Genomic DNA, 26,688 nt, shown 5'->3' on the forward strand with positions numbered 1-26,688 from the left:
GAGCCAAAAAGCTTAGGATTGTGTCGATGTCCCAATATTTATGGACCTGACTGTAATAAAAAATTGCTTTTCGGTTTAATACTGCTTTCAGTCTGAGTTCCTCCAATTCCTGATCCTGAACCTTGACCTTATTAATGATCTGGCTTTAATCCGACCTGTTTCTGGACTATCCTTGCTTGTCTGTTTGCTGCTCATTTCTGTTACTGATCTCGGCTTGGACTTCTGACCAAGAGTTTGCCTATTCACTCTATCAAACTGCCAAGGAGTTCTCTATATCTCTGTTTGTTCCTGACCTTGATTCTGCCAATGATTAGGTACCTTCCTGCTGGACTGTTACCAAACCCAGCTTGTAACCCTAACTATCCCTGCTCATAACAGAGCACGGTGTCTTCTGAGTGTCTCACCTACTGTTCTTATTCTTCTCTGATACCAGCGCTCCCAAGTTCTATTCTTTATCTTGTTTGTTTCATTTCAAATCCATTGTGGTGGTGTATAGAGCTAAAAAGATTAGAATTGTGTCGATGTCCCAATATTTATGGACATGACTGTATATTGCAGCTTACAATTTCTTAAATGTGATGGCTGCATTAGCTTATTTTTTTAGGCTTTCTTCTATTTTTTTTTTCTATTTAACGTGAATGGGTCCTAAGTATTTTAGAGAACTAAACAGCAAATGCCAGCCCTGCACAAGAAAATGTATGTTCTACAAATAATAGTTTTTCCCTCTGAAAGAATGCTAATAATGCTTTCTTTTGTGTCAAACTATCCAGTAAACCTACAGCTGTCATCACAGATACTCCACCTTTCATTACACTTGCTAAGAAAAATAATGTGTGATTGTAATCTAAAGAAGACATTGCTGAGAAGAGGGTTTCATATGAGAAAATTACTCAATGGACCCCTCCAATAATGTGCATTGTAAAAACACTTACAGAATACACAAAAATAAGGTGGGACACCTGCAGCACTAGTGAGCATTTAGTGCTTTTTAAACTTAGTCGTGGTAATATAGTAGAATATCATGCAGTAGAGATGGCCATACATGCTTAATAAAAATCAAATGATTTCAAAAAGTAAATAACAAAATGGAGTAATAATCTTAAAACCTTTCGGCATTTGGAACAATGGTATAAAACTCCTAGGGTCAGAAGAGTTGCCAGAGCAGCATGGAGGTCTCCTAGTCTGTGCGAAGACACAGCAAGGTTGTATGATATGAAGTTTAGAGGGGGTGGAGAGCGTGACTCTAGCTTGTATCCCCTGGAAACCACATCTCTTACCCAGGCATCCGAGGTGCTTGCTAACTAGGTGCCCAAATAGTTCAACAGACGCTTCCCACTTTGGAAAATAGGGGCATATTTTCGTGCTAAAGTGATCTGCTGGTTTGGGGGCTCAGGGTTTCTGGTAAAACTGGGCAATTAGCTTGGGCCTGGGCTTGGAGGTTGAAGCCTGGGGGTAACAACCTTCTCTTCTTTTATTTCTCACCATGCCACACTTGCCACCACCATTCCATCCTAGGTCAGAATCACGTGTCCCTGGTCCTGCAGCCTCCTGGGATACTTACATAAAATCTTTCAGGAGGCACAAATTTAGGCACACAAGAGTGGCCAGAGGCTTGGCCTGGTGTGCAATTGGTAACTGACTGCTTTCGTGCAGAAGAGGCAGCCAGCTAGAAAACCAGGATATAAAAAGACCAGGATACAAAAGGTGAGGCATCCAATACACCACACCTCTCCTATTGTCAAATAAGATTGAATGTATGAAGTGGGTCTATTTCTGGTAATTTGTAGTTTGCTGGGAGCTAACGTTTTTTTTTTTATAGTTCTTGTTCTCCAGAAGGTCAGTTGTGGTACTGGCAGTAAGATAGGGCCTAATTTCTGGTCTAACTTTAAAAAGGTAAATTGTTTTCAAAATTGATCTATATTGATCATTGTAAGTGGTAATAAATCTAACCGAGTTTACATTACCATTAGGAAACATGACTTTTTTTTATTTTTGCAGGAAGGTGCCATCTGTACATTAAAGGCGTCCTGTATAAGCTCCTGGGGGTAACCTTTGTCCCAAAACTTTTTGGACATTAGTGCTTGTTGCGAGATGTAATCTTCAACCTTAGAACAATTCCTCCTAAGTCTGTTAAATTGACCACTGGGGATATTTCTTTTTTATGCTGGTTGGTGGCAACTGGAAAAATGGAGGTACGAATTAACCCCAGTGGGTTTAACATGGTTCCAGGTGATGATGGTGTAGTTGTAATGAGACAAAACCAGATCCAAGGCATGTGTAAAGGACAATCCCATAGCGTTGGCATTACAGTGGGCCACAAAGGAGGTGAATACAGCCGGGCCACTATCCCAAATCAGCAGGATATCATCGATATACCTGCCATTGGAAACAGATAAGGTCAATAATTAGCTCTGCCCACTCCATGCCCCCATTCCAATGGGTTTTAATTTCGGTTGTTGCCGACATTCCCCGTGACTTGACAAAGCACATGCGCGCAAAATGCGTGCTCACGGCAACCCTTCTCCCCTCTGCATTCCAGGCTGGTTTACAGGCATCCTATTCTGGTCCGGCACATCCGCCTTCGGCGGCACCCGACTTGGCTCCCATACATCCGTGGCTTTGTGCGAGCGGCTGTCAGCCTGCACACCAGGGTGGTCTTGTTCCATCTTGCTCCACCGGTCTAGTGGCCATCAAACCTTTTACATCTGGACCCACTGGCCTGGTACTGTATTAACTTTTAAAGATTAAAGGTTTTTAACGCATTTCTCTATTAAACTGCATTGAGACTTTCCATTGACCTTTACAATTCATATGGATACAGTGGTTATTATCCCACCCAGATAGCGCTGTCTAATCTTTTGTCTGCCAATTTTAGTACTTCCATTTACTAACTGATGGCTGCACCGGGTTGGCCCTGGCATAAAGACAGTGTGTATCAATATAGGGCTTAGCTCTTGGGACACCTTGCTGTGGGCTCCCTCCAGCCCATCTGCCCTCTATCTATCCATCAGAATGCATGTGATTCCACTGTGGAGCCTCTTAAAATTTAGAGGTAGGGACTACAGGTAACAGGGTGCCTGTAGCTTACGCATGTATTTGCAAATTTGTGCAGACTAAACCCTTGTTTTTAACGCATACTTTTAGACAGGTCAGTTTGCTTGGTTGCAGGCTGGTCAGTAAGTAGAGCTTGGAATTTTTACTGGATTTTTCCTTGGCCTTTTTTGACATATGTTGCCCTCCAATGCTCCTTGCTGCAAAGGCCAGGTATAGATGGGAGCAGTGGCTAACTTTTTGTACTGTAGTAATAGTGGTCAGGCAACGCACTGACGCCTTTGTGGCCATTGTGCTATATGCTGGGTGTTTAGTGTGCCACTGTACCTTTAAGGTGGGGTAAGCTCCCTCCAGCCCATCTCCTGCCCCTCCATCAGAATGCATGTATTTCCACTGTGGAGCCTCTTAAAAGTTAGAGGTAGGGATTACAGGTAACAGGGTGCCTTGGCAGGGCGTGTAGCTTATGCATGTATTTGCAAATGTGTGCAGACTAAACCCTTGTTTTTAACGCATACTGTTAGACAGGTCAATTTGGTTGGTCGCAGGCTGGTCGGTAAGTAGAGCTTGGAATTTTCCTTGGCCTTTTTTTGATGGAAGACCAGGATAGCAGCATAGGATCCTTGATCTGTCACCTGAACAGCAGGTTGCAGTAAGACAACACTGGATTCACTGTGCAGGTGAGTATGTGTTTTGAGGAGAACACAGTAATGCAGGAAAAAGAGGGAGCAAAAACTTTCAAGGGGTGAAGTAATGCTTTGAGGCACTAATAGATAGTATAGCCCTCCATATCTAAATTGGTATCACTTGTCTACAAATAACATGCCCCACAATAAATAAGGAAACATTTTTTTGCCCAAAGTCAAATGTTTTATTACATTTTTATGGCAACGTAAAAAGCACAAAGGCATGAAGTAAAGATGAACACTTTTGGCAAGTTTTAATAGGGTATACGATTAGTTTCATTCCTTTGAAACTAGCACAATATTAAGAATGACACTTTTTATTGGGGCTTTTTTATTGAATAAGGTTGTATATGAGCTGCTTGTGCTTCAGCAATTACATACCCCCCACCTGACTTAATGGAAAAAAAATATATATGATTTTTATACTCACCGTAAAATCCTCTTACTGACCGTAAAAATACTATTTTCTCTTTCGTTCATTGACATACACAGCTCCATATTCTTTACCATAAGGATGTCCCAAAGCAGTGCCAAACCAGAGGGGTGGGAACAACAAACCCAAGGCTAAACACAAACCAATCCAGGCAATAGTGGCTCAACTAGAACCACAGGAGACCAACCTGAAATACACCCTCAAGAGGGAAAAACAGACACTCTAAATTGCAGCCTAAAAAAATTTGCGGCCAAAGGAGGCAACTGCAGATGCTAAAACATCCACTTTGTAAAACTGTGAAAAAGTATGCACCGACGATTAAGTGGCCACCGTGCACACCTGCCCCACTGAAGCCTAATGACAGAAGGCCTAAGAAGCACTAAGTGCCTGAGTAGAATGTGCCATCACAGGGAAAGGGGGGAACCCGATCCTCAAGCAAAAAAGCCTTGGTTACTGTCTGATCCATCTGGAATCGGTAGCAGAGGAAGCCCCTTCTGTGGGCCGTCCGAGATCGCAAAGAGCGAGTCTGATCTAAGACTAAGACTAAAAGACTAAAGACTAAGCCAGCCTGGGACACAAGGTCAGCAGCACAATGTCCACATTCAAATGGAAATCAGAAAAAACCTTCGGGAGGAACGACGGCCGTGGCCTAAGGACCACCTTATCCCTGTAAACTGCCGGATAGGGAGAACGACAAGACAAAGCTGCTAACTCCAACACCCTGCGAACAGAGGTGATAGCCACCAAAAAAGCCACCTTTTGTGACAGCGTAAATAAAGGGATCTCCTGTATGTCTTCAAAGGGAGGTTTTTGAAGAACCGACAGAACCAGGTTCAAATCCCACAGTGGCAGAGGAGAACGTACAGGTGGAGTAAAAGGAAGGGTTTGTACGCACCAATGAATGGGAAGCCAAAGGTCTTTGAAAAAAGACTGCCAAGGCAAACACTTGGTCTTTCATGGTGCTCAAAGCCAGTTTCTGATCAACACCCCATTGAAGAAAGGCCAGAATCTGAGCCACCGAAAAGGAACGAGGATGGACTGCTCAAACCTCACACCAGGAAATGAAAAACTTCTGTCGGTGATGATAAAGCTTTCGAGACCTAGATTTCCTCGCCTTCAACATGATACCAACATGGAATCACTGAGCCAGACAAGCCCCTGTCCTTCAGCACCTTGCTCTCAACAGCCAGGCCATCAAGGCCAGCGACCATAATACAGGATGAAAGATCTGGCCTTGAGACAACAGATCGAGAAAAGGCCCCCAGGGGATGTCGGCGACCAGTGGCACCAGTTTGGCGTACCAGCGAGGTCAGTCTGGAGCCACCAGAATGCCGGGAATCCCTTCGGGTGCAATCCCGTGTAGAAATCGTGGAAGAAGCTGGGGCGGAGGAAAGGTGGAAATCAGATGGGTCCGGCTCCATGTAGCCACCAGTGTCCATGGCATCTGCCAGAGGATCTCGCGACCTGGCAACGAATCTCGGCATTGTGCTGTTGAGCCGAGACGCCAACAGATCCACCTTGGGGGTGCCCCACCGCAGACAAATCTGATGAAACATGTCTGGATGAAGGGACCATTCCCCCTGGTCCAATGCCTGACAACTGAGGTAATCCGTCTGCCAATTTTCCCCGCTGGAAGTGTGCACGGCAGAGAACAAACCCTTCTGTCCACCAGAGAATGCAGGACACCTCCAGGGCTGCTAACACACTCTTCATTCTGCCCTGGTGGGATGCTTCATATAAGCCACAGCCGTGGCGTTGTCTGTTCAATGATCCAGGCAAAGCCTGATCGCTCAAAGTTCGAAGACATTGAAGGGCTATCTTGGATTCTTCCAAAGTCCAACAGCTCTGGGCTGAGTTCAGCCCCAGGAACTCTTCCCACCTGGACAGGCTGGCATCTGTCGTGATCACTGTCCAGTACAAAGGGAGAAAGGACTTGCCCTGTAGCAAGGTCGGGGAGCCCAGCCACCAGACCAGAGAACACTATCTCCCGACTCTGAAAAAACACCTTGTCCAGCGACTTGGGACATTTGTCCCATTTGACCAGAATCTCCTTTTGAAGGAATCTTGTGTAGAACTGTGCAAACGGAATCACCTCAAAGTTGGACACCATCAGGCCCAAAACTCGCATGCACGCCCGAAGGGACGACTACGTGTGGGCTAGCAACAGTTAGATCGCATAATGCAACTTCTGCAACTTTTGCAGCAGAAGGAACACTGCAGCTAGAGCAGAATGCAGAGCCAGCCCCAGGTAATCCAATCTCCTGGTCAGAACCAGGGTAGACAGAGACACTGCTCGCAAGAGGAGGTCATCCAGGTACCCCAACAAAGCAATTCTATGCTGACACAGCAATGCTAAGTCCGGGGCCAACACTTTTTTATGAAGAACCGAGAAGCGGAGGCTAGACCAAAGGGTAACGCCACACACTGATAGTGCTCCTTTCCCACAGCGAAGCAGAGGAAAGGCTGATGCCGGGACCAAATTGGAATGTGCAGTTAGGCATATTTGACATCTAAAGAAGCCAGGGAACCCCCTTGATGTAGGGGTGCCCCCGCTGTCCGAAATAAATCCATCCTGAACCTGCAGAAAACAGTTCAGGGCCTTGAGGTCCAGAATCGGGTGAACTTGCCCTCCTTCCTGGGAACTACGAAAGGTATGAATAAAAATATAATACCAGACATGCTGCGACACCGGAACCAGGACGATAATGCTCTAGGACAACAAGTCCTGCCCTGCCCACAACAGGGTTTACAGCCGATCAGGGGGCAGGTGCACATTGTAACGAAAGAACCTTTCCGGAGGACAAGAACAGAATTTTATCTTGGAACTGGACACAATCACCTCCTAGACCCACTGGTCGCTGACCTGGGAGGTCCATGGCCCTGAAACCAACTAAGTTGTTCCCCCACCCCAGATATGGATGGGGGCAAACCTTCATGCTGAAGGGGCCTTGTCAGCAGGTCCGGAGAAGCCTGCTGTCGGATTGCCAGACCAAGGTCGCTAGAAACCTCCCAAAGAGGATTTGAGGGCTTGAAACCATTTTCTGAAGTCCCTGAGGGACACAAAAACTTCTTATGGGCTGAAAATAAAGGCCCATGCCACCGGCGAGGCACCTTGCCCTTCCCAGACTGTGGAAGGAAGGTACTCTTACCCCCGTCAGACTCCTAATGATGTCATCTAGGGTAGCCCCGAACAGGCAGCTTGTCCTGAAAAGGCAATTCAGTCAGGGGCTTCTTGGAGGTTTGGTCTGCAGACCAACACTTCAGCCACAAAATACGCCTATGCACCATTGCCGAGACAGATAGTCTAGAGACTCATGGGAACTGCATCCAAAGATGCATCGCAGACAAACTGCAGACCCTGGCCCAACCGATCCGCCAGTTCGCACTAGGCATGGGGAAACTGGCTGCCCCCCATGGCCAGACGCAAAAGCTTCACCCACACCGTCAGTGTCTGAGACACCAGAGCGGAGACCAAAACAGGCCGCAATAAGGCATTAGCCATAGTAAATATGTAACAGGCCTTAGAGATTCTGACCGCCTGTCAGCCGGATTCCTAAAAGCCGGGGATTCTACCACCGGAAACATGGTTGCCTTAGTCAACATAAAAATAAGGGACCATCCACTTCCTCAGATGAGACTCCTCAAAGGGATACTGGACAGCAAAGCGTCCTGGGACTATCAAGGGTCGTATTGAACGCACCCAGCACCAATAGACACAATTATCAAAATAAGCTGGATAAGAAAATACCATAACTGCACGGGATGGCTTAAGGGTTACAAATGGAACAGATATGTCCACAGCACCCTTGGCTGAATCCTCCAACGTAAATGGCTCTTGCACTGACGCAACCAGTGCATCTATCAGCGCCTTTTTGTGTGGCGCAGCAGCCATGGAGGACTCATCCTCACTGTCTGATGGTTTAGGGAAACGTGGACTCAGACCCTGTAGGGTGGTCCCATCCGCAGCAACCGAACCAGATGCAGGATCTGATGAGACAGGAGAGAGCAGGAGGGGCGCATTTGCTAAGCTAACCCTCAACGTCATCCTTGTCCCTTACAGGGGTCGGCGACTCAAGCCCCCTACATGGGGTGCCGACTGAGGCCCGTAATGGGGGGGGGGGGACAACAACAGGACCCCGCAAGGGTGTGCTTTGTCTATTACTCTACAGATTCTGGGTTATCAATGTATTAACAGTAATTGTCTTCTGTAATTCCGCATGATATTTTTATCTCTTGTATATATTGTTACTATTATATCTATTTAATAAATATTTTATATATATTTTATAAATATGTTTCCATTCAATGCCCTAAAAAGTTCCACCCATAGGGGGTTCATACTGATTTATTCAGTATATTAGGGATGTGGGTTCCTTCCAAGTCTTTCAGCAGTTTACCTCTTTTGGACCCCGCAAGGGGGTCCCCCACAGACACCCTTCCAAGTAGGCCCGCATTCCTCGATTCGATCCTCGCTTTTCTCTGCTCACTTAGGCTACATTCACACCTGAGCAACTCCCCAAAAACGCCCCAAAATGCCTACATGTGAACGGAGCCTTACAGCTGCCAAAAAATAAATAAATACTCCGGCAAATGTTTATCAACATTGTTAAGGCTAGTAAATAACAGTATAAACACAATGTTTTACAATGTATAATTTTGTTTTTTTAGATCAGGGGTATGCAAACTGTGGCCCTCCAGATGTTGCAGAACTACAAGTCCCATGAGGCATAGCAAGACTCTGACAGCCACAAGCATGACACCCAGAGGCATGATGGGACTTGTAGTTTTACAAGAACTGGAGGGCCACAGTTTGCATATCCCTGTTTTTAGATCAAAGGAACTTCCGTCTGTAAGGCTCGGTTCACATACATGCGATGCAGGAACCCTGCTAATCCACTGTGGGTTCCGGCATCGCATTCAAATCGCACCCAGTTCCCACTGCAATATGTGAAATGCTGGGGGTGTCAATACAGGGTTAAACAACACCCCCAGATCAGTTTGCATATCGCAGTGCCAACTGACAGTTTAGATATGGATCGGATTGCATTGGTGTGAACCACTATGCGATTCGATTCTGCTGCGGACCCAAAAAAGGGTCCTGTGTGTGTTCTGTCTGAATCTGATGCAAATTCAGCCATACAATATGTAAGGCTGAATTCGCATCACACAGACATCACATGTGATTTTCAGAGCAGTGCGCTTCGGATCACTTGCAATGTCTGTCATCGTTATAGTGTGAACCGGGGCTAAAGAAGGGCAGTTTAACCTCTTAAAGACTAAGCCTTTTTCTGACACTTGTTGCTTACAAGTTAAAATCAGTATTTATTGCTAGAAAAGTACTTAGAACCCCCAAACATGATATATATATATATATATATATATATATATATATATATATATTAGCAGAAGAGACCCTAGAGAATAAAATGGTGAACGTTGCAATCTTTTATGTCACACTGTATTTGCGCAGAAGTCTTTCAAATGCATTTTTTTTTTTTAAATACACTTTAAGGAGTTTAAATTAAACAGTAAAGTTAGCCCAATTTTTTTTGTATAATGTACAAGATGATGTTACGCCGAGAATTGTGACCTTTATTCTAAGCAAAAGAATTGCGGTTCTCATTTTACGAGTCTTGCAGCTCTACGTGATACTGTATATAGAAAGCTATTTAATGAATAAAAAAAGTGCAATCACATTTCAAACTGTTAAAACGAACATGCATATAGTCCATACGATTGCTGTTAACTCTAATCAAGATAGCAAACGGCCGAGGAGCGTGGCAACGTCAGGTCTGGTCCCATCCAACGTGTTCCGTCATAGGTAAATCTATGACGAAACGCGGTGGGTGGGACCAGACATGACGTCATCACGCTCCTCAGTTGTTTGCTATCCTGATTAGAGAGAACGCTGCAGCAATCGTATGGACTATATACATGTTTGTTTTAACAGTTTGAAATGTGAGTGCACTTTTTGTTATTCAATAAATAGCTTTCTATATACAGTATCATGCTATGATTCTTTATATCTAACATGAACACACCGGGAACGACATCCTGATCCGAAGCACACCAGGATATCCAGTGCCTGCATGGTTTTGTTTGGGAAGTCATTTCCCTACAGCGCATTTGGCTTTTCCATTAAACTGAAGCCAATTAATTCTGGTAAGCTGACACTCTCTTCGTTGGTGGTGTTGCAGACGAAGGATCTGTGAAAACTGGCTCCCCTATGCATGCTTTGATTCGTGGTTTTTCCTTCTATTGAATATGCTTTCCTGGGTCACTGGAATCTACTCCAAAAAAATGATTTGTCTTCTTTTTTTGGTTCACGTTTCTGGACATTTATTTGATTGATTTAAATTTATTGTCACATTTTTGGGATTTTACATTTTCATCATTATTTGATAGCGCTGCACTATATGAATATTTGTTGTTTGGGTGGTTTGTCTATTGACCTGCGCTGGCAGCTGTTTTATTAATTATTACTTATGTTTGTTTATATACATTTATATCTAGCACAGATTTTTTGCACTTTAGTCACAAGTCTCCCATGCCATCTTGTCATAAGAAGACAAAGCTGCAGTGACCCCCCCCCCCTTCTCTTTCAGCTCATACAATCCTCAGCCTCGTCATTCCAGACACCTCCTATCAATCTCCCAATACCCATCTAAGGGTCCATAAAGGGGATGATTTAGCCACTTCAGTGACTAGAAAGTTAACAGTGGGCCATAAATACCTTAGTTGGAATCCCTAGAATAAGCACATCTGTCTCTGTAGAAGCCATCATCCCAGTATATTCCATAACTTCCAAAATAACAATGGCACAGCCAGAATATAGATATGTTTACTTTCCTGAGTTAATTTGAAATGTTTCAAGTCCAAACACCCCTATCTCAGACCATATGGGGAACAACTATCACCCCTTATCCCTCCTAGATAAAGCAGAAATCTAAAACCTGCCATATTTATTTTTATTTCCGAAGAAAATTCCATGCTGGACCATAATATGGACCTTAGCAGTCTGTAAACAGTAGGTATTTAGAGATATAAATAGTTATATAACACTGCCTCTGAGACATAGTCATAACCACAGTGACATCCCAGAAACCACTCCTCGAACGCTTAATTGGTCAGATGGCCTTTGTCAACACCTCTCTGAATAAAAAAGGAATGTCAGGACAGTTTGACAGTTCGTATGTACCATCAAATCAGGAACATCTGTCAAAGTTTGAGAACCGATAATACCTGGCTCATCGACTGAACTCTGATAACACCAAGGACACTGCAAGTATTCTTCCCTCTCAACTCGGTTTTAGTATTTCGTTATAACACCCTTTTCTCTGTAATTATTTTATTTGCACCAATTTGACCTTTTCATTATTAAATCTTATTTTGAAAAGTGTTAAAACGGTCTTTAAAGCGGAGTTCCACCCTGGATTTTTTTTTTTTTTTTTTAATACCCCCGGGACAGTCAGGGCTAGTGCATTCCACAATGGCTAGCCTCTGATCTGTCCCGGGTTGCACTTACCTGCAAGACGAAATACTTACCTTGCAAACGTCTTGTCCAGCGCTGCCATCTCAGGTGTGGGCAGCTTGAAGCCAGCGCGTCCTCTTCGGCGTCTTCTTCCGCCTTCTTTGGTCCCACGATGCTCTGCGCCGGCCCCGACGTCACTTCCGGGTCGCGCGCGTCATCCCTCCACAGCTTCTGGGCATGCCCAGAAGCTGTTTAGAAGGGGATGACGCGCGCGACCCGGAACTGACGTCGGGGCCGGTGCAGGCGCAATGATTCCTGGGAGCGATGACGTTCAGCTCCCAGGAATCATTGCAGAGCCAGGAAGTGACGACGGGCCGCGGCCGAGGAAGGAGGAAGAAGGAAGTAAGGTAAGTATATTTTCTTCGCTACGAGGTAAGTAAAAAAAAAAATAATATGCGATTATCCATTTCTTTTTCAGGTGACCCGGAGCGAGAAGATGGAGGTAAGTATAAAAATAGGGTGGAACTCCACTTTAAGGCTTTTAATGCAAGCTAAACAAATCCCTGTCTCTTGAAGAGCACTACAGTATACAATAAATTGCTGAACATACCTGTCTGTAGTGACAGTGTGTGTTACCAATGTGTATTCTAAAATCATAATTAAAAGGCGGTTGTGGTAGCTAAAGGGTTAATTGGTTAAATAACGTAGTCCAGTGACAATCACTCTCACGCTGCTGGCACCTAGTTTGTGGTCCCATAAGCTGAAAAATCTTTGTGAAATGTGCAGCTAAGAGTGGCATTGTTAAGCAAGTGACAGCACGGTGTGGGATTGGCCATTCCTTTGTCACGAGTTGGTGAGGAGGGCAGGGTTCTGATATCTGCTTCTGTCACAATTACCAATTCAAAACTTCAAAAAGTTTATGCTCAGCAACCTAGCATAGTGTGCTAAAGTTTCCTCCTCTAAAATATTTCACTTGTATAATGCTTAGTCATACTGTATACTTGGGCCATGCTAGGTTACTGAGAGTAAATAAAAGTTTCGAAGTGGGAAATCTTGATCAGTTCTTACAACCGACAGTGAAAAAACACCTTTGACAAATGGTTTAAACATACAGTATATAGATCTAATCAGGTAGGTCATCCAGATATGCCCAAATCGAACAAGCTCCAAGTCATACTACATTTGTTTTCCCAAATGGCAATGGAACCCTTTGGTATCCCCAGTAGTCAGGTGAAGAAAGATTCAAAGTTTCATGAGGAATTACCACAGGGAAATTTTGTTTTTAAACATTTTACTATCTAATGGACAAAATGAAAGTGCAATCAAAACCAACTTCTCAAGTTTTTTATTTCAGCAAATATCTTGTAAATAAAATCAGTTAACAATATAAAATAAAAACAAAAAAAGAGCTTGCCAAAGAAAATGAAAGTTCTAATGTAGTCTGTTGAAAAGAAGAGCACCATTTACACAGAATTCTTAATAGCCATTGGCTGCTGTGCGAAATTCCTATATGAAAAAAATCAAACTACTACCAATTCACACACTCACACAAAGGAAAAAGTTTCACTATGGGTCAACCTTGCAAATATTGCTATAAAAATCATTTCATTCTTACTTTGGCAGAACCATAAAAGCGTTATTTTAACTTGACGAGCTAATTTTAATTGCAGTGTCTTTACACTGTTGTATGAATCATCACCAACTCAAAGACTATATTGGGACTGATGGCATTAAACAAATACTTACATTTTTAATATACCTTCTTCATCGTCATTTTAGAGAAGGTTGCTAAAGTGCTGGTAATTTTTTTGCCACTGCAAAAGACTGAAAATAAAAAGCACTCCTTTGGCACACAAAAATATTTTTACGATGATATTTTCAACCACAGAAAAATAAAAATGTGACAGACAATGCAATTTAAATATTAAATGGCCAGACCACCCAAGAGTGATGTTTTATTTATTTCAAAATCACTTGTTGACTTTTTATATCTTTTTCATTTCCAACAAAGAAATCCTAGTTCCTTGCTCCACCTTAGAACTTTGGAGTTCCTATCCACCTTAATGGGGAGTTTCACTTATCCTATTGCATTCTCCGTAATTAAAATATATTGGTTGTCCAAGAGGACCAGGAGAGTAAGAAGGCTGTATGAAGACTACGGCAGGTGTGCAGCTTTTGTAACTAAAGCACACAGATCTCCCCAGTGAAGTCCCCAAAAGAAATACGTGGATATTGGATAGAAGGTCTCTACAGTACCTATCAAAACCTAAAACACTGGTTTTGGGTAGACTAGTCATTTAAACTACAAGAATAAAAATCAGTAGGAAATACTGAGTGGTAGTATACCCAGTAGAGTGTTTTTAATATTTTTTGTCACCTGCTCCAGGGAAGCTTATAAAATATTAGATTAGTAATTCCCAAGCTGGTCTTTATGCACACTAAATGTGTACTTGTTATATTTTCTTCTTAGGCACGCAGGTAAAATAATGAATGGGGTACTTTCTAAATATTTCTAATTAACACCTGTTAGGATATATGGGGAAAATAGTGGCACAATTTAGAAAACACTTTACCAGTGCATCCAAATGGCCATATGAATAAATGATAATCACACTAAGCCCCTATGTAACATTATTAAAAAACATTATGCTTTAAAAGGATTGTTCATATTTTACCTTATTAGTTTACCTTGGGACATGCCTGCATAGAATTAGAATAATAAATTCAAAGGTCAATTAAGGTATAATATTATAGTGTCCAAAGTGTATTTGATTGACTTCTGCAATAGTGCATAATAATTGTTTGTTGTGCAATCTTTCCAAAGATGGCCATTGGTAAAACAAAGGCATTATATACAGAAAGTCTTGTTCAAGTTCTAAACTATGTGCAAAAATGTATCTATTAAAATGGAGCAACATTGGGTATAACCCATTGCTTCAAATTGAGGTTCTGAATATATTCCTGTTTATTTAACAGCACATTCTTAGACGTGCCTACTGGGCTAACAACTTATTAATGACACACCTTTCTTAGTGCTTACATTTTATGGCATTTATTTTACCTCTATTACCTAAAGCTTAGCCCCAAATAACTTAAAAAATAAAAAAAAACCTTTATTTAACTACCACAATAACAAATTGAGTATTATGTTAAGAGCTACAGCCATATACCACCCCACCCTCCATGAAACAGCAATATGTAGATTTTTTTTAGATCTTTTTTGAGCCCTGTAGTCAGATGCTGTTGCTGAATCACTTCAAGCTGGGAAAATCATGGCGGGTTCATATATCCTTCTTCTGAGGGGGATTCAGCTTCCTCATGCCTTGTATTCGAGACAAAAGCTGACTAATAAATTCCTGAAAAGCAAAAGCAAGTAAATCAAATAGAGCCCAAGAACCAATAACATGCATATCATTTTATCCTACTAGTGGTAATACGAAACAAGAAATATTTCAGACGCCATCAAAATTAGAATGTCTGAAAGGCTTGGGGGAAAAGGAGATTTTAAAGCAAATAAAATGAATAAATTATTAATAAAAATAATTAAAATTAAGATCTGATACAGGGCTTGGGAGTGTTTTTGTTTAAAGAAGGGATTTCAGGGCATGTTAAAATAAGGTCCAGTCAAATTTTTTCTTCTTCTATTTATAGTCCCCTGCTATTACTGAGCAACTACCATGTGAGTGGTTAAAATGTACCTAAACCCCAAAACAAAAAAATATTTACGGTAATATTGCTGCCTGCCAGTCCTTATATGTGGTAGCTGCATTCGTTTTCTTTTTTTTCAGTTTTTTCCCATCTTGTTTTCACCTAGTAATCCTGTAAATAACACAATTCCTGCCTTAGGGTGGCTATGCTTGCCCCTCCACTGTATCTATGGAGGAAGCCATGGCTGCCGTCCAACCTGGACTTCAAATATATCTGCCTTTGTTCATCTCCATTACATGGGGGATGGGGAGCTTAGTAGTTTACAAAAGAAAGGTAAGATTTTTGTTTTCTTTCAGTTCAGCTCAAAGGGTGTTACAAGGACACTGCATTTCTTGCAAGGTACAGGTATTTTCTGTACTTGATGAAAATGTTTTTAGCTTCAAAAAACGAATTCAGACACCACATCTAGGGACCAGAAAGCTGCAATATATTATATTTTTGTTCTTGGATTTAATTTGTTTTCCTATAAAGCAGGGGTCCCCAACCCCCCGGGGCTGGTACTGGCCTGAGGCCTGTTAATAAGTGGGTCACCGCACAGCAGGAGGTAAGTGGCGAAAGCAAACCCGTGAGTCCTGTCACGGACCGTGGCCATGCCATTTAGAGCCGGTTCACACTATGGAGATCCGACTTAGGGGGCGACCTGTGAAGTCGCGTGCAGCACGACTTCGGCGCGACTTGCACGGACTTCATAAAATGAATGTCTATGCAAGTCTCTCCAGGTCGCCCCGAAGTAGTACAGGAACCTTTTTCTAAGTCGGAGCGACTTGTGTCGCTCCTATTAGAACTGTTTGTGTATTACACAACGGACCGCGACTTGTCAGGCTGACAAGTCGTACTAGTGTGAACCGGCACTTAGCAGCCTGTGTCTATTCTCCCAGGTCTCCCTGGAGCTGCAGATCGGCACATAGTGGGAGACTTTTCATATTAACAAGCGGGTAATCACCTGCTTGTTACCATGAAAAGTTTTGGCAGCTCCTGCCTTCCATCTCGATCTGAGCTCCTCCCGTCCCCTGCCCTGCTGACAGGATGACATCGGAGGCCGGGTAGGAGAATAGACACAGGCTCATAACTGCCTCCGCCCTGCCAAAGGTGAGACTGCAGGGGAGGCAGATTGGAAGCATTGGAAGGAGCATTGTTTGGTAAAGAGGAAAGGGGGGGGGGGGGAGACATGACTGGAAGAGGCACTGTGATGGGGGAGGGGGGGCAGGACTGCATGGAGGACTGTGATGGGGGGGCAGGACATGACTGCAAGGGGGACTGTGATGAGGGGACAGGACAGGACTGCAAGAAGGACTGTGATGGGGGGCAGTGACTGCAAGGGGCACTGTGATGGGGGGGGGGGCGCGATTGCTAGGGACAATGTGATATAAAGGGACTGCACTGTAATCATTAGATTCCCATTGGAACTGTTGGACTGCTTGAAAGGGGGAACTGTGGACACCAATATAAAGGGGGTTGGGAGACTCACATGAATCCCCCGGTCCCTGGAAAAATTTGCTACACCAAAAGCATACTTTTACACACAGACAGACCGAATAACCCACAGCCTCCACTTTCATCTTTCTAATGAAGCAAGGAGCCTGGTTACTGTGAGCAGCTGCTCTAGTTTTCTTTGCACCATTTTCAGACGCATGAACTCAGGACTATAGTAATTACAGCTTTTCTTTTGATATGGCTTTTAAAATCAATATGATTTTAGGTGTGCCAGCTTTATGAAGTTTCTATCTGAAAGCTGTTAGGAATGCATTCTTTATATCTTTGATTTCTGTGTTGCAGGAAGGGTTTGTGTTTTATCACTTTTGATAACATAAAGAGTTGTTGCACTGTAAACTGAATTATTCCAGTTCTTTTCCGTGAGCTTCTTCACATTCCACTATATAAATAGAACAGAGGTGATAAACACAAGTGGTTCTATGTATATTGTGTTTAACCGCTTGTCTACCACTGTATGTTAATAAACCTCCTGATAAACAAGAAGTTAAATTAAGCTCAGGGCTGCTAAACAAATAATTTTTTTTTGTTTAGTAGGTCCCCCAGCTGTGGTTTCGGAAGCTTTCCCACTTCTACCTCCTCTGGGAAGCCTAGGACCATGGGGTAAATGCTGTCAGGATGTCAGATTGAGGAAATGCATGCCCAGATCTGTTCTGCAATCAATAAACCTGGAAGCGCTCACCTCTGAGCATTTCCAGGTTCAGAGCTCTCAGAATCCCGACTGAAATGTGGCCAATCAAGCGAACTTCTGCTGCAGCAGAAGGCACAGGAGACATTAGGGGTCTAATAGACCCTTGAGGTCTCCATAAAGAGAACCTTTCACCTGCCAATGCCAACACATAGGGGGCTTGTTAGCCTGTGTGATAGCAATAAGGTTAAATTAAAAAAAGGGTGTTAAAATTTGTTAAAAAAAAAAAAAAGTGAAAGCAACCCTGTTGCCCTGGGCACTCTGCGAAGATTGGAGTGAGAGCAATAATACTAGGGCCATAATTTACTGTTAGCCCAAACTTGGTGACATAGAAAGGCTTCTAACTCTTTCACTGCCAGAGCAGTTTCTGTGCACACGTTTTAAAATAATTTTAGTCCTGGAGGTTACTTAAAACCCCAAAACAGTTTATATTTTCTAAAAGCAGACACCCTGGAAAAAGGAAAAGTGATGGTTCCAACTTTGTATATCACAGAATATTATTGCAACACTTCAGTAAGCACAAACTTTAGTAAAAAAAAAATACACTAACAGGTATTTTTAGGGCACACAAAAGCAAAATACATTTTTTGGGAAATTATAAAATTTGAGGTTGTTCTGTGTAAAAGGATACAAGCTTTAAAATTGCCTATACCCTTGAAACAGCAACAAACTTTGGTACCCCAAATTTTCCAAAGGGGACCTCTTAAATGCCCCTAAATATTATCAGTTTAGAGTTAAGGATGAATATTGGCCAAGAATTATTGCTCTCATTCCGGCATGTGCAGTGATATGCAATATGTACTGCAGTTGATGCTTTTGTGTGAAAATGCCCCTGACCGGTGCTTATATTCGTATGTTCCTGTATGTGGGGCTCAAAATATATATTTGTTGGGCGAGAGGGAAGTTTAAGTGCTTAGGTGCATTTTTTTTTTTTACCTTTTTTTTCCCACTAAAATTAATTTTTCATTACATAAAGGACAAAAATTCCCCTTCTGATGCTTTTTTTTTTTCTAGACATGTTCTCCTTAGTGTTTATTGTAGCTAATAGAGTGCAGGGGGGAAAGGAAGGGGGGAGGGACTATTGCTGGGATGTGTGGAAGCTATCGGACTGCTGTACAGCTGCCTGAACACTTCCATCTGACAGCCTACAGTTTGGAGTGTGTGTAAAACTTCCCGGTGCTGCTGACGTATGGCATATGTCAATGAAAAGGATTAAAGCATCGCTTTTGGACAATTTGGGGTAGACGTTTTTTGCCATTTCACGGGTGCACACAATTTTAGGGCTTGACATCTTTGATTATTATTTACTCATTCTTAACCTTAATATTACCTCATCTTTTATAGCTTGGCAACAAGTGGTTATATATATTCTGTCTATGTGCACTCAAATTATTTTTTCCCCTGAAAATATGAGAAAGAGGGGCTACTTCAGCCCCACTTTAAGGTTAAATTTATTAGTTAGATTTCAGCCATTTTATCACTATTACTGATACTGAGGGATTGACTTCTAGCTTCCCTGGGCCCCCCTTCCCGCTCAAATATCCTGCTTTTTTTGGTATCTGGGGAGCTTAGGCTGAGTATCTGGGTAGTTTCTGGCCACCTCTATAATTATTGACAAATGGGGTACCTTCCCGCTTTTTATTCCCGCTCTAAGTGCCTGCCAAAAGCTGATTTGGGGGCTATTTAAGTGTCTAGAGAGCTCAATCTTCAGGATATCTCATCCCAGCGTTCCCCTCCCTCCCTCCCCATTGGTTTGTCGCGGCTATAATTATTATCTGGTTGGGTCACCTCTGCATTGCAGAGGGGGACAAGGAGTGGTATGTTTTAAAGGATGGTTTTATTTATCTTATTATATTTATTGTACAACCCGAGTTGTTCATGACTGGGTTGTGGTTTGTAATGTTATGTATATTTTGGTATTTTTATTAGTATTTTGTTAAACCAGTAATAAACGGCCGCCGCCTTATTATTTCCAAACTATTTGTCTGTGTTGCTTTATGTATTAGTTAAAGGTATTATTTAAGTTGGGTAGGCAAGTCACTCCTTCCTGCCATTCCATATAAATTTGATAAACAATTGTGCAACTATCCTGTGACATAAATTTGCAACTGCCACCATTTTATTTTACAAGGCCTCTGCTTTAAGAAAACATGTAATTGTTTTCAGTATTTTGGTATTTTCTAGCCCTAAAAAAATGTAGATAAAATAAATTAAAAATGACTCTTGTATCGAAGAGATTAAGAGCCCATGCTCTGTTTGTGATGTAACCAACTGCATAATGTTCTGTAATTCAATGTGATTTGTATATTACACACTGGCAAAAATAATTAGAGCAATAAAAAAAATATCAGTTGGTTGCTCAACTCAATCGGAGAATCATTTTATGGATTGTTATTGACAGTAGCTATAACTACTCCTCCAGCATAGCATTTCTTATTTTAAATTACAGTGCCAGTATGTTTGCAGCATAGGGTTTAAATATCAGAATTCTCAAACAAGTTGTTAATACTTAATATAGCTTTATTTTTTTTGAATAACAAATGTATTTTTTTTAATTGAAAGAAAGTGTTAGGATACAATTTGAAAACTGCCATTGCTGGCTTTGTTTTTAAAGATGCAGACTCCAAGACTGTCATGTTGGTTCTGAATTTGCTGCTTAAAGAGTCACTAATCATAAATAATGCAGCCAGTGAAACCAAAGCCTGGTACACACAATGAGAATATCAGACGAATGATCTTCTATTTTTTATTTTGCATGCTAGTCTCAGATTAAAAACAAAATAGGTTACTAGTTACAGAAATTCTCATAAGACAGAATACAACTTCCAGCGATAATGTAATGTATTGTATTGTATTCTTTCATTTCTGAGCATGCGTGGTCTTGGTCACTCGATTTTTTACAAACAAATACTGTACTCATTAAACTAAAATAGTTTGTTCTGTTATCTTATGAGAAAAAGGTTTTGTGCTTGTTCCTTCGGATAATTTTTTCATGAACTGTCGTGATAAGCTCTAGAAAGCTGTGTACTAACAATCAGATTTTTTTCTTTTCTTATCGTGTGTACTATTCTTTAGACTGCATCTGCATACTTTTTACAGGCCAGTCATTCACCAGATAGTGAAAGAAGGATAAGGATGACAGCCTCAGAATTTACATATTTAAAGTAAACCAGTTCCTGCCACTAGAAGGTGCCTAATGAGACTGCGGAAATCTGTCAGGATAGACATGGGGTGTAAAGCCAGATTTCAGCAATCTCATTAGGCACATTCTCCTTGTGGCTGCCTAGCTGCTTCCTGTAACTTAAGCTGGCCATAAATAGATTGGAATTTGGCCTGTTCACCAGGTACCACTTGAATTTCGAGCCATGCACTGCTGATCTGTGTATTCTGACAGTGAGGGAGTCTCAGTGCTGTCAGAATACAATGACGCAATGGGGAGGATTCCCCTATCTACACTGAATGTCTACCAGCTGGTTGAATGAAAAAATGTGATCCATGCATGGCCAGCTAAAAGTGATTGTAAAGTCAGTAGTTTTTTTTTTTTTATCTTAATGCATTCTATGTGCAGCAGCTCCCCTAATACTTACCTGAGCCCATCTCTATCCAGCGATGTTGCAGGAGAGACTTGGGTGCCTGGGACTTTCCTACTCATTAGCTGGAGACAGTGGTGGAGCGCCACTGAGGAGAGAGAAGGGGCAGGGCCTAGCCAGGGCTATGTGTCTGAATGGAGCTGCGGCTCAGCTCGGGTGCCCCCATAGCAAGCTGCTTGCTGTGGGGACACTCGTCAGGAGTGCCAGACCCGAGAAGGAGGGGGATCTGGACTACTCTGTGCAAAACCATTGCACAGAGCAGGTAAGTAGAACATTTGTTATTTTTAAGCAAATTAAAAAAAAAAAAATGAGACTTTAGTATAACTTTAAAAAAAAAAATCAGGACAGGATACAAAACACACATCACCCCACTTTTTTCTAGTGTGCATACAGACAGGAACATCTGTGGGCAGAGTGGCTGTTTACTCCTGCTAAACAGCGTACATTGAATATGATCAGCCCTTAAAAGAAACACAACAGATAAAAGAAAGAAAAACGATGTTAATATCCTCATTGTTACCCCTATTGCCAATAGTTAATAACCCACTGTTTCCCCCAGGTATGGAACAGTCAAGGCCCTTTGTCTAATGGATTACTTGTGGCTTCACTCACCTACACAATTTCCTGACCCCATGCACTTTCCCTACCTACACAACATCACAACATCAGAAAGTGCCCAACACCGAATATTTCCACTATCCTCAAGTCCAACATTGGATCAGATACTGTAGAAAAAAACCCTGAGTTCCCACTTACAAATATTGGTCTTTGTACATGTACATCTGCATATCGCTTTTGTACCCTAAGCTAAATGACCCCACACTCAGCTATTTCATTTGTTCAGAAATGGGAGTGAGATCTCACTGACCCTTTTGGCACTTTTCCACTGGCTCTACTCAGCCCTGCTTGGCCCGGTTTGCTTTTCCACTGCTGGTACCGCATGGTACGGTGTTGGAACGGTTCGGTACGGTACGGTATGGTTTGCTTTTCCACTAAAGTAGTACTAAAGTTAAGTGGGTGGGATAACAACGGGGTGGGCGGGATTCTCTGACCAATTAGTGGCAAGTAGTGACTGCATGCAAAGGATTGTGGGATATGGTACCAGTTTGGTACCTGTTGGAACCACAATCGAGTAGGTACTGTTTTTTCAAAGCCGTACCATTCGGTTCCATGCAATGGAAAAGCGCCGCTGTACCGTACCATTCCGAACCGTTCCTACACTATACCATGTGATACCAGCAGTGGAAAAGCACAAAAGCGTGCCGAACCGTTCGGTTCCATGCAGTGTAAAAGCACCTTTTGAAGCTGAGGGACTGGGGTAAAATCTGGTTAGTACATAAACCCCAGAGAAACCCCTGAAATGTTTTTCGGGTATCAGGTAATTTCTGCTAACAATAGTCCATTGGGGGTCATTAGGAAAATGTCCTATAAAGTGGTGGTGAGTGGGAAGAATGCCCCCTTACAGTACCTTTACAGAGAATTAAAAAGATTATTGGAATCACAGTACTGGCTCTGCCAAGTGTCAATAGACCTGGAACTATGAAGGCGCTTCAGATGGAAGGTCAATTAGCCACAGCTCAAGAAACCCCTAGCAACTTCTGGAGGAATCCTAGTGTTCCATGGGACTATGGTTAACTGACATAGATATAAATAGATCTAAAAGGAAATGATATAGTCAGGTTGTAAAGGTTGTATTACCAGCTTTAGGAAGACTCTAAGACAATAATAATGAAGCACTGGGACCTTTCTTAGCTTTTTAATACCAGTGAAACTCCAGGCACCACGCATTTTGTTAAGTACACCATTTGTTATATAGATATGTAACATGCAAAACACCAGGCTATTGAAGGACGGTGTATTTGACTCTGCACTTCATATGCATAGAAGGAGAAAGCAGTATTATATTTTCAACTGCTTAATTTTCAAATTACAAAATTGCTAGTAGTCAGCATGTTAATCATCACTGTTTGGGCTATCAGAAATACACTAGTAGTAAATCACTGCTGTAGCAAAAGAATAAAGGGGAAATCTATTCAATTCAAACACGTTAGGTGAGGGAAAATGATGGGGCTACATCTACATGTGACTTAATTTATTTTCCTGTGCTCTTGACTTGGTTATCTAAAGGTCCTGTACTGACCACCTTCCTACCTGTTGTCACTCCTACATCCTGAATGTGAAAAGAACCCTCCTAAAATGTTAAAGAAATCTTTCTATACAGATGAATGTGCAGCAAAAAGACAATATGCTGAAGTTCCCTGCATACTATTCTAGACAACAGTCCTCTTCCACATCCCCAGAGCTCTTCAAAGACTAAATCACATGTATATTGTAATTGATGTGAATGATATATGGTACTATTATTTACAGCTGAACATGTCTGAGAAAAAGACAAAAACTTACCTCTGTTGGTTTGTAGCATCCTACTAATGATTCCTAAAAGTAATACAATAAACAATTTTAATACTAATATATAATAAAACATAAATAATAAGAGTTTACATACATACTGTATTAATGTATTAATAAAAATAACAATAAACAAATATGTCTACGTCCCATGAAAATATAAAACGTATGCTCCTTAAGGCTCGGTTCTCATTGGTGCGATGCGGGAAACCCTGCGAATCCACTGCGGGTTCCCAACTCGCAGGCAGTTCACACTGCCATATGCAAACCGCTGGGAGTGTCCATACAAAGTTAATGACACCCCCAGATTGGTTCGATTTTGGCAGTGCGAACTGTCAATTTGGACAGGAATCGGATTCCATAGGTGTAAACACCTATACAATCCGATTCAATCCGAAAAAAAGGTCCTGCACGAATTTAGTCTGAATGCGATGTGAATTCAGCCATACAATCTGTATGGCTGAATTCGCATCACACAGACACCGAATGTGGTTTTCACAGCAGTGTGGTGCGAATCACATGCAATGTCATCCAACGCACCAATGTGAACCAAGCCGAAAGAACAACCCAATCGTAAAAGTGTCAGTTTAGGCTATTTTCTTGCTGACTGATACAAAATAAATGGGATAATCCATATCGCGGAGTCTCAAAGTTTATCGTGACATAGCTAAAACCCAAAAAGTGGATGCAGTTAATTAGCTACTCTGTTTAAAAAAAATATGTGGCTAAAACCTTATTTTGGCTTTAGCATGCTATTATGGGCTTTTTCACATTAGCGGTTGGGTGGGTGGTAAAATCCTGCGGCTGAGCTGTGTTTTTAACTCACCCCCAAACTTTAACCCATTTAGCTGCAGAAACAGTGGCCAGAGGTGTACACATGCCACGGCTTTAGTTCGAGGTCACAGCAGGAATTATACCCGTCCCTTTTGATGGGCACTAAGAGCAACCCACCCACATGAATGGGGCTGCTCTAAAAGCACCCTGCAACCATTTGTAATGTACATACAATGCCTACACGCCACCTGTCAAATGCTCTCTGAAGAGTGATCTAAATGAAGATCACTATTCAGAGATCAAAGCAAGTATGAACAAACCCTAAAGTAACATTTTTGGCAAAATTGTTTGGCTAAAGGAAAGGGGGATCCCAGAGTTCTGGCACAAACATAATTACATTGGGTTCAAGCTGAACCAATGTAACTATGTAAAACTCTCTATGCCTAAACCTCAGCTTTTCCGGCGATTAGGAATTGTGGGCAGAATCAGCGCAATTTTACCCGCAATTTCAAATTGTGGCAAAAGCATGCAACGTGGGTTCGGGTGCAATTCATCCTAAACAATATCCAAAACATGGTGCGACTTTTTAGAGATTGTCGTGTAACAAAAACGTGTGAAAACGAGCGTGAATCATGCTCTTAAAATCGCAAACTGTAACCCGCATTTCCGGTACACAATATGTGAACGGGACCAGTCAAATACTCAGAAACACTGCTTTAACAGCACAATGTAGTAGTAGTACTAGCTAGAGTAGAATTGTTTATATAAAGTACATGAAAAGATGCAGGCAGCTACTTATTCTGGGACATGTTCCTCCAACTCTCAAAGTTTATTGGAAACTGCAATTTCTGGATGCAAAACAGTCTATTCAGCATTAGGTTTTATTTTCAATCACATTTACATGGAATTTCCAAATTAACCCTTCTGTAAAGCCACTCAGTACACATGTACCTAAATTCATCCAGTTCAGTAGGAACCAGCCATATTTCGGGATGTGTGTACTCCTGTCTGTTCAACAGAAGCCAGTCTACTGATCTGCTTCTAAAGAATGGTCTTACTGGAAAACCAGGATCCGATCATGCCGCTGGCTGCAGGGGTTGATATGAGTATTCTGAAGGGGGGAGCCCGAGCAGCCCCCCCCCCCATTAGAATACAGCAGTTCAGCGGGAAATATCCCTGCATCACAGATCGTTGTATTGATGCGTGGATCTGTTTTTTTCGGTTCAACCCACTGTACTGAACAAAAAAAAAAAACCTGACTGTGTATACCCAGCTTAACATATCTTCAGCTAACTAATCTGGAGCAAAGACAATTACAAACATTTTACATACTACTCTTTTTTCAGTATCTTCTATTTTTATATATATGGTTTCTGTGGAGGAGCAGCAGTCTCACTGCAGTGGTCTGACATGCCCTCTACTCAGTCAGACCCATTGCCCTGCAGTCAACAAAGCTTATGCTCTCTGCTGATTGGACAGTGCTGGTTCAGACTCAGCAGGGGATGTGTCAGACCTCTGCAAAGAGATCACTGCTTCCATGCAGAGAGCAAGGGTCTTTCTCTACTGTGTGCTGGAAGAGTCAGTTTTTTTGTTTTTTTTTTTAAAGAAAGCAAACTGTATGACTTTGTTACACCTTGAATGTATTTAGCTAAGAAATATACAGTATAGCTATATTAAAATAAAAGCTGAATTGGGCTTTAATGTTGACGAGGACTAACTAAAGTAGGATAAGACAAGCTTTTTTTCCTAGTACAGGCTCAGCCTTTTTCTTTTGGTATCTATTTCACATACCTGAGCTTTTCCTGTATTTAGAACACCTAACACACCCAGAATGAATTCCCACTTCTGTATCTTTTTTACCAAAAAAGTTTGCCCATATTTAGACAGATAGCGGGACATGGCTCCCTCTGCACGGAGGACCAGGGTGGATACCTTAGCCACGGAATAATATGCAGGGACCGTTATGCAATCAGGAAATTGGATTTAATCCTTTATTTCTCCCCCTGGACATTGCATCTCTGCCTTGGGCTGTGGTCCGGTCCAGTGCTCACCTATTGGGGAGTTCCCGGCTTCGTGCCAGTTTTCTTTCTGACCATTGCCGTATCATTGCTATGCTATGCTTCGCACCAGCTGTTATTTCCAACAGATGTCATCCCTTATTTAAAACAAAATGAATCAGTAGAGGGGTTACATATTTCTGGTCCCTGAAAAGGCCAATTTATGAGGATCTATACCTCGGCGAAACATGTTGGGCCTATGTGATCCACATTACTACTTCTGATTCATTTACCCTATTTGGAAATGTATAGCTCTGTTTTTCTATGTTTTTATAAGCAAATTGTATTTGTAATAAAATCGATCTTTTATATATTATATTATATTATGGTCCT

At 42.0% G+C, this 26,688-nt stretch overlaps 1 protein-coding gene across 1 annotated transcript in view; it reads right to left on the reverse strand.

Moving 5' to 3' along the window:
- Positions 1 to 12,564: 12,564 nt before the first annotated feature.
- Positions 12,565 to 26,688, reverse strand: part of PPP1R14C (protein phosphatase 1 regulatory inhibitor subunit 14C) — a 154,009-nt gene continuing 139,885 nt past the window's right edge. Inside the window, exons 3-4 of the mRNA XM_082252535.1 lie at positions 23,519 to 23,551; positions 12,565 to 14,994 (exon numbers count right to left, since the gene is read on the reverse strand). Of these exons, the coding sequence (XP_082108661.1) occupies positions 14,920 to 14,994; positions 23,519 to 23,551 (108 nt within the window). The 3' untranslated portion in view covers positions 12,565 to 14,919. The remainder of the gene's footprint in view (positions 14,995 to 23,518; positions 23,552 to 26,688) is intronic.

This window comes from Pelophylax lessonae, assembly GCF_965119305.1.
Source record: "Pelophylax lessonae genome assembly, chromosome: 3".
NCBI lineage: Eukaryota > Metazoa > Chordata > Amphibia > Anura > Ranidae > Pelophylax > Pelophylax lessonae.